Source organism: Camelina sativa, chromosome 12 (assembly GCF_030686135.1).
Source record: "Camelina sativa cultivar CO46 ecotype springtype chromosome 12, ASM3068613v1".
NCBI classification, from domain to species: domain Eukaryota; kingdom Viridiplantae; phylum Streptophyta; class Magnoliopsida; order Brassicales; family Brassicaceae; genus Camelina; species Camelina sativa.
Window position 1 is genome coordinate 32,225,695 of NC_141891.1, and position 9,334 is coordinate 32,235,028.

Below are 9,334 nucleotides of genomic sequence, written 5' to 3' on the forward strand. Positions count from 1 at the left end.
CTGAATTTACAACTCTTTCTTATTTTCTGTTTTGCATTGCTAATTAAATTACAATTTTGGTTTAGCATAATTAAAAGATTATTAAATCTATTGTGTGAATCTAGAGTTCTTGTGGATTCGATCCCTAAGTACTACAATTGATCTCTTAATTTGAGAGAGTAGCTCAGGGTTAAATTTGAGCATATCATTTAACATTATGTCTTTTTGGTCTGGTCAACGAAAATTCATGTTTAAAAAAGTTAGTCAACAAAGGTTGATGTTTTAAATGACTTACAACAAAGTTCATGGTTTAAATAACTAAAATTTGAAAGTTTATGGTCTAAATGACGTTTTCCCAAAATTAAATGCATATGTTCTTCATGTATATTTCCAGCAAATTTGAAATTTCTAGTTACACTCCAACATAAATCACATTATATTTTCAAATGTCAAAAAAATATCAAAAGATCACATTATACATTTTGAAAGCTTCCTCTCGGTTGGTAAGTGATGATAATTAAGCAGATTATTTGAAGCAAGTTGTTGGGTTTGGATTGATCGACCTTAATTATGTTCTTCGATCGTATCATGACAGATTGACAGCTTATACTTTCCACAAGTACAAGCTCATCATCAAGATACCTTCCTTATTTATAACTTGTAAGTCACGATGTTTCCTAAAGAATACAAAAGAGAGATAAAGAGTCATATATGGTTTAACAAAAAAATTAAATTACATAACATTAATTAAAGTAGTACCAAAACCACAATCAAGAGAAAAAAAATGCTAATTAATATTTAACTCTTTCTTTTTGTTTTTTATCGTCTCGCTTTGCTCATTAACATTTAGTATATCAATAATTATATTTCTTTATTATCATATATATAATTATCAATAATTATATCACTTTGCTCATTAAATAATTAACACTTAGTATATATATATATATATATTTTTTTTTTTATAAAACAAATAGAGATATTGACTATTTAACGAAAAAAACCTAATCCTACTGATATCCAGAAGTCAAACAACTTCGTTAATTTATTCTCTCGCCGCCGGTTTTAGAACCTTATTCTCAGGTCCGGTTTACTGTGAGAAACCAAACCGAATCTCATCGACGAACTGGTTTTAGTCCGGTCATTAAAACAGTGGAGTTGTACACTTAAAAAGTCGTATGGTCAACCAGAGGCTAATCTTTAAAGGTCAGCTCCTGATGCCATTCTCCCTCCCGACAACAACAACCACTTCTCCTCGTCGATCTCTGAATCATTACTTCAACCTTAATCGAAATCTCCGGTTTTGCTCAAACCTTGAATCAAATTATAAATTTAATCCTGGCTGTGTTTATTTATATTTGTCTGTTGTTTTTGATTGATGATTTGGTAAAAAAAAGATCGAGAAATTGGAGAATGACGACGCCTCCTGTTCTATCTCTCGCTCTTCCTTCAGATACTGGTCGTGTTCTTAGTATCCAGTCCCACACTGTTCAGGTTCTTCTATATCGACTCTTTAAGATTACTTTATCTTATCATTAACAACTTTGTTTAATTTTTTCAATCTTAATTTGTTGGTTTCAACAAGAAAGAACAAAGCTTTATGCAATTGAATCTGAATTTTGGTATAAATATGTAAGCTTTTGAATATATTAGTGATAAAAAGATTCTGCTTTTATCACGTTTGCTTAATTTACATAAAGGTTTAGACTTTATTGAATTGAAGGATGATAATTATACTCTGTTCCTTAATTTACCAATTATTGAGGATAGTCTTGTGAGGTATTGGTTCTATTCTATGAGAGTACAATGATTGTGTTGAGAATGAAACACCTGTTCCTGTACTTGAGAGTTGTACTATTTTTTTTTAGTTTGTGTTTGGCCAATATGTGATGCTGTTTACATTTATACCAATTCTTAGGGATATGTTGGTAACAAATCAGCTGTCTTTCCTCTTCAATTGTTGGGGTATGATGTGGATCCAATTAACTCTGTACAATTCTCGAATCATACGGGTAAGATTCAGTCACAGTAATGTAGAGTAGAGCCTAATGTTCTTGAAACAAGTGTTTATAGTGTTTTCAGGATTGGAGTAGGCAAAGCTACTGATTTGGCTGTGCTAAATTATATATTTTCCAGGGTATCCTACATTCAAAGGACAAGTTTTGAATGGTGAACAATTGTGGGATTTGATTGAAGGTCTTGAAGCAAACGATTTGTTGTTCTACACTCATGTATTAACAGGTTCTCACTTTGAACACTACATGCCTCTCGCTAATTGATATGTCCTTCAGGATTCTATGAGAAGACTACAATATGGCTTTCCTTTCCCCTTTCCCCACTAAGTTTAATTGGCTGAGACCTTGGAACTTAATCTCTGGTTTATTTGAGTATATGGTATCAATAGCTATGTTCTATAGTTTCTTTCTTATGCTTCAAATGCTTCTGTATTATAGTTGGGTCTGAGTTTGACAATGCTTTTGGTGGGAAATTCATTTTTGTACAATGCTCTCTATGTTTCCAAAATACAGGATATATTGGATCAGTGTCGTTCCTGGATACAATTTTGAAGGTTATCAATAAGCTTCGCTCTATAAACCCTAATCTTACATATGGTGAGTTCACTGTTACGCTCGCAAAATCTTTTGGATTTCTCTATTTAGTCTCTGAAGTTTTCTGTGTTTTTGATACCTTAAAAGTATTGAAAAAAGATGTAGTTAGGCATCTCCATAGTGAAGGCATGATCTGATATGTGACAAGTTTTGGATCTCAATGGTTACATTATGCTAATTTAAGTCTATTCTTATTAGTATGTGATCCGGTGATGGGTGATGAAGGAAAGTTGTATGTGCCTGAAGAATTGGTACATGTTTATCGTGAAAAGGTAAAATGAGACTAAAAGAAATATGTGGTTGTGTACTTTCAGTTTGATCTGTTGATAACATACTTGATATACTACCTTTTCCGAATCTGGCAATCATTGCCTATATTTGTAAGAATAGTTGATGTGAAATCTTCTGATGGTATTATTTTGTGGTTAGGTTGTTCCCCTAGCTTCTATGTTGACTCCTAACCAGTTTGAGGCAGAGAAGTTAACAGGACTAAGGTACTTGATTACTGGCGAAACTTGCATTCTTTTAGTCTATGAGGTGTCACGATTGGATTGTTTGATGTGGTTTACCTAGATCCCTAGTTTGTCCTTTTCATCAGTTCATGCACTAGAGTTCATATCCTTTTCTCCTATGAAGTTCATATAATTTCTCCTGTTATGGCGCCAAACATCACCGTCCTAAATAAATATTACAGGATAAATTCTGAGGAAGATGGCAGGGAAGCTTGTGCTATTCTTCATGCAGCTGGTCCTTCAAAGGTTTGTTTTATTGAGCTTTAGCCTAAATGGGTTGAGAAGCTACTTTGCTTAGCGTGCAGCCGTTCAAGATTAGCTTTACTGTTTCTATAAAAAGCTCAATGATTTTAATGGTTGCCAGGTGGTGGTCACTAGCATTATTATAGGAGGCATTCTATTGCTTATTGGAAGCCATCAAAAAGAAAAGGTAAGTTTTTGGAATAGTATAGCTTTTTTGGCAGCCTGAGTATGTGAAGTGGCTTACAATTGCTTTTCTAGTTCTTTTCCGAGTAAACTGATCTTTAGTTTTTTCAACCACAGGGTCTGAAGCCTGAGCAATTCAAAATTGAGATTCACAAAATCCCTGCTTATTTTACGGTACACACTTCAGAGCTTCTAGGCATTTAAATATTAGCATAAATGTCTTGAGTTTGTACAGACGAAGTACACCTCCAATCTGAGTGGGGTTTGCTAATTGCTAGTGCTTGGCAAGTAGAACCTTTTTGTTCCAATGGTACTGACTAGTTAAGGCTAAGATGGAAGTTTAATTGGAATTTTGCTAATAAAATAACAATCATATGGTTTTCACTTCTGTTTCTACATTGTTTTTGTCAGAATTCCATGTTAAATGTTGAAGTTAACCTCTTTCGGAAACACAACTTGCAGGGAACAGGAGATCTCATGACTGCTCTTCTACTTGGTTGGAGTAATGTAATGCCTCTTAATTACCTTATGGAAGCAAAATAATACTCTAGCCATTGTCCTTATACGCTTTGACGTTTATTTTTTAAATAATTTTAATATGTAGAAATACCCTGACAACCTTGACAAGGCAGCTGAGCTTGCAGTTTCAACGTTGCAGGTAAGTCTTTTACCTGTGTGTGCTAATTGTTATTTGGAAGATATGGAAATTAACGATTGAATAACTCATGTAATGGTGTGCAGGCGCTTCTGCGAAGAACACTTGATGATTACAAACGGGCGGGGTATGATCCCACCTCGAGCAGTTTGGAGATTAGATTAATACAGAGCCAGGATGAGATTCGTAACCCAAATGTTGAACTGAAAGCTGAGAGATATAGCTGAAGCAGGTGAAAATGTAACATATTTATCTCAAATAAGAAAACATAGATGATTATGGGGCTACAATAATTATGTTGCACGATTCTTTTATGCATATAAAACCGTTCAGACTTTAGAGTAAGAGGATGTGCAAGAGCTCTTATAAAGCATTTAAACAGTGGTTAGACAGATGGGTTTTTGGCTGTTTTGTTTGGATACTTATAGTTCATCATTTTGTTAAGTGTTAATACGTTAACAACAAAAGATGGAGTGAAGGTATGCATACATCTCTTACATATCTTTAACAGCGCCTTGTCTTCTTTATGGGCGTGCAACTAGAGGACCTAATGAAGATCTAATCATGTTTCATATTTGTTGGTATTTGCTCATATGCATGTTTAAGTAAACTGTGAAACCTTCCTCTCTCTCTTTTCTTTTGGTTTCCTTTGTCTGCTTTGCTTGGTGAATCACCACCTAAACAGTGCTCCAGCAGCTCCATCCGTGAGTCATTCCTTAGAATTCTTCTCTTTCGGTTTGTTTGTCTATCACGGAGTAGTCTTGTTTGCATATTCTTGCAACTCTTGTTTAGCGAATCCACTCTGTTCTTGTGCTTTTCCTGGCTTTTGAATCTGAATTCTAAAACATGCGTGTCTGAACATTTCCTCTAGACATCAGAGCACATAGGTTTAGGTGCATATCATCCTTCTCTCCAAGCTTCTCCTTTGTTCCGACAAATCATTGCTTGATTGGGGCATTACTTGTCACAACTTGTGGCAGCAAAAGAACTTGTTTTCAAGATTCACAGAAAATGAATCTAGTAAAACTGGCAAATCAGATATGAGATGCCACTGAAGCTACGTTTGTACTAATTGATACCAGAGCAACCCATCTATTAGGGTTCTTGGTGTTCTAACTCAGCCAACGAACTGAATGAAACTCATAGGCCATAACTATGGGGATTGCAATACTGGTTTTACGAAGGAAATATGATGATATGTGGTACATACTACATCGCTCTATTGCTGATCATTTAGCTTTAATATTGTTACCATTTAAGTATAGTTTTTAGCTAATGTAGGAACGGAGCTCTGTTCTTCCATGTTCTTAACCAACATTGAACCAAACATAAAAAAAGATTATACTAATATGCTTGAAATGAAACCAAGGAGTGAAAACACACATATCTAGTTACGCTAACTTCAATCAGTAGTAAAAGCCATGAAGTGGCCTTGAGCTGAGCTGTTCATAATACATAGACTGAAGTGGCCTTGAGCTGAACTGTTCATGATTCATAGACTGAAGTGGTCTTGAGCTGAACTGTTCATGATTCATAGACTGAGGAACAAGAGTTGGACCGTTCATCATCTGGCCACGGAAAGCTCTCTCATTCATCATCATATTATTTACTCTTCCTCCACTCTGCATATTCATTGCTTCTGCTGCAGGGTATGCATTAGAATATCCAAGATCCATGTCCCTCATCAGATTTGGTTTCGCCTCTTCATAGCTGTTGTGTCTTTGTGGTATTTCTCCGAATAGCTCTTGGAAATCTTCAGGTGAATTGCTCAGATCAAAGTAATCTGCATCGTTCATCATCACAGGTTTCATGTTCATCATCATCATCTCTTCATCACTCTGATTATGACTCTGCCATTCATAACTTGGGACATTGTTGAGATTTCTTCCGAAGTTGTATTGTGTGTTCCCCAAGCTTATGTTCTCTTGGTTAAGACCAGCTTGATGGTAAGGGGTCAAGAACATGGGCTGAGCATGTTTCCCGATTCTGTTCAACTTCCTGAACAAAACCTCTGGATCTAAGTTACCTCTAACAATCACGACTTGCTGATCTGTGTCTATATCAACAGAGTAAACACCTGAAACCAAACACCATGGCAAAGAAACTCATAAGAAAACACTACTTGGACCAACCTATAAGATTAAAAATATTATGTTCTGTTTCTTCTCACCTTCAACTTTTCTCAGTGTTTTCTTCACTTTCCTCTTACATCCTTGGCAGTTGATGTTAACCTGGAGAAAATATGTCTGTCACAAAACCAAAAACAAGGTTACAATGTTGGAAAGTAAAAAGAAGAATGTTTGTGTCTTAACCAAAGAGAGAAGTGATGTTTTTACTTACCTTCAAAGGTTCATAGACGTTTCTTGGCATTCTTGATTTCCGGACTTGATGATCTTTCTTTTCACTTCACTTGTTTTTTTGGGACTCTAAACAAGACAATGTGGTTGTATATAAGTAGAGAAGTAATAATGAGAGAGAGATAGATACATAAAATATATGGAGAGAGAGACAAAGATTCTGGTGGCCATTGAAATCTCGATCTTGTCAGCTTTTTGAGCAGGTAAGTCTTAGAGGACAACACACCAGTTTCTTGTGATGAAGATGGTTGTGTTGGTCAACTATCACTGGCTCCTCTAAGTGTGAGAATTGTAAAAGATATTAAAAAAAATGTAAAATAAATATGGGGAATAAGTATAGAGGAGGACCACTTGTAAGAAACTGGCACTGCAAAGTTGAAAAATTCAGAGCTTTTTGAGTATTTATGTTTCTTTTAGGTTATAACTTCTTTATCAAGCATAGGTCTGCGTTGTGGCTACACACTCTAGTCTCTGTCGACTCTCTTCAAATCTTCTTCAGTTTTTAGTTTTATTGAGAACGACTTTATTAATTCGAACTTTCTTATTTTTCTTATTATTAAAAGAAAATAAAGTAATATTCCTTAAGATAATTTTCAAAATATATAGTATAGATTCTTCCTTTAAATAATTTTTTTTTTCCTTTTAAATAAATTTACCAACACATGAACTAATTAAGTCTGAATATATTATATAAAAAAAATCAGACAGAGTTGACAATTAGGTTTTAGTTTGGATTCATTTTTCAAAACCTGAAAACCCCAATAAACTGAAATATCTGCTGAACTTAACCCTAGCAAATAGAAAAGTAAGTGCCAAAGCCTAAACCAAGCCAAAAATATATGACACTTTTGGTCCATATATCTCGCACTAAATAACCTGACAACCATTTTTTTTTACAGCAATAATCTGACTACCATTAAACCTAAAATGTTAGTATTTATATTTTATTTAAAAGCTATACAGTACAATAATTATGAATAAGGACTATGTTATTAAAAAGCTTTATACTAGGCATGTCAATTAGGGCTGAAGCTCGCGGGCTGGCCCGGCCCGGCCCTGAAAAACACCGGGCTCGGGCTTCAATATATATGTCCAGAAAAATTCGGCTCTTTCGGGTTCAGCCCGTTTGGGCTATAGGGTTTTTCGGGCTTAGCACGACCGGGCTCGGGCCAGCCCGAAAAGCCCTTTAATAAATATATTTGTACTTTTTTGTTAACATTTTTGTTTGATTGTAATATTTGATTAACAATTTATTGTAAATAAAGTTTTAAACTCTAATCCTAGTTTTCATATTTAATTAATAACCATATGAATACTTTAAAATTTTTATAAATGATATTTTATATGAATTATATATTGGTTTATTTGGTTAAAGTAATCTAACATTTTATTTAGTTTTAAACCTTTTCTATTAAATTAAATTGGTTGTAGTGAATATAGATGAGTTATTAATTTTTTGATTGATTTGTTTTATAGTGCATCTTCAAACATTGCTTTTTAAGGCTTATAAGTTTAAATTTTTGATCGGTAAGATAAGCCCGAAAAAGCACAAAAAGCCCTGTAGCCCTGTTAGGGCCGGACTCGGGCTTTAAAATATAGATTCGGAAATATTTTGGGCCGGGCCGGACCGGCCTTAAACATATGCGGGCTTTACGGGTTTCAGGCCGGGTCGGGCCGGACCAGCCCGATTGACACCCCTACTTTTATACTAGTACTGTAATGTATCTGTAAACTTTTTTTTTTTTTTTTTAATCTTAGAAGTTAGATTGAGTGACTATAAAATAAAGTGTCATAATATAATGAAATCTAAGAACACAAAGAAGCAAGGAAACAAGAGAACCTACAAAGAGACTTAGACATCTTTTAATCCCTAACGACACCTAATCATACAAATACAATTATGCTTGATTTAACTTCTGATATAAAAGCTCCATCCCCAACACTTCTTCACGCAATAAACTAAACAAACATTAATTTTGTTTATCTTGAGAGGTTTAAAAACTCACTTCAAGAATCCTCTTCGTCTCCAGCGGTTCATGGCTATTGTATCCATCAAAAGAGTAAGAGATTCGATATGACAACTTCTCCACTTCTGGAATCAATGGTGCAATACTATTTACAACCACATTGGAGAGAGGCAAATGGCACCTTGTACCAACAATAAAGTCTTTGTAAGCGCCATAATAACCAAATTAAATCTTACCTTTTATAGGCATCCGCCACATCCTTTGGTTCACAAAAAGTGAAAAAAAAATCGGGTTTTAATAAGTGGGAGGGATGCTACATAGTGATAAAGGATGTCATTGTATAGGCTAGTGTATCTGCAAAAGTGATGATGTATGTGTGTTATGAATTATGATGATACACGACCTATAGGGGCAATATGAAGAAAGTTGCAGGAGAGATGAAATTTCTTGGGTGGTAAGCGAGATATGTGGGGCTAGGTTGCACTGAAACGGGTACGGGAACAGGAACCGGGTACGAAAACGGGGACGGAGAACGGCAAAGTAAAAATTAGTAGATACGGGTACGGCCTGGGTACTTCAATAAACATATAAGAAAATATACACATACCTTGAATAAGAGGGGATTAGTAAAGCTAATGGGAAAATGAGAGAGGGGAAAAGAGTCTAGAAAGTAGAAAAACATAAAGAAATGAAAATATGTTTATGATAAGAGTGCTTTGAATAAAATGAAATGGATGCAAATATAAAAAAATTCGATGTTATCTTCCCCTAAAGCATCTAAGGCGTCCCCATAGAGTCCCGGTAGAGTTTCCATCCCCAACATGTCCCC

The 9,334-nt window shown here is 34.9% G+C and overlaps 2 protein-coding genes across 2 annotated transcripts; one reads left to right on the plus strand and one right to left on the minus strand.

Moving 5' to 3' along the window:
- Positions 1-997: 997 nt before the first annotated feature.
- LOC104732675 (pyridoxal kinase) lies at positions 998-4,573 on the plus strand. The gene is made up of 13 exons (XM_010452245.3): positions 998-1,279; positions 1,377-1,473; positions 1,898-1,991; positions 2,116-2,220; positions 2,508-2,591; positions 2,787-2,860; positions 3,018-3,082; positions 3,283-3,346; positions 3,465-3,530; positions 3,644-3,700; positions 3,989-4,033; positions 4,131-4,184; positions 4,268-4,573. The coding sequence occupies exons 1-13, from the start codon at positions 1,158-1,160 to the stop codon at positions 4,406-4,408; spliced, it is 1,068 nt and encodes a 355-aa protein (XP_010450547.2). The 5' UTR covers positions 998-1,157; the 3' UTR covers positions 4,409-4,573.
- Positions 4,574-5,355: 782 nt separating this feature from the next.
- Positions 5,356-6,788, minus strand: LOC104732676 (uncharacterized). Its single transcript, XM_010452247.2, has 3 exons — positions 6,522-6,788; positions 6,352-6,427; positions 5,356-6,258 (listed from the first exon to the last, which is right to left on the minus strand). The coding sequence occupies exons 1-3, from the start codon at positions 6,549-6,551 to the stop codon at positions 5,588-5,590; spliced, it is 777 nt and encodes a 258-aa protein (XP_010450549.2). The 5' UTR covers positions 6,552-6,788; the 3' UTR covers positions 5,356-5,587.
- Between the last annotated feature and the right edge of the window lie 2,546 nt (positions 6,789-9,334).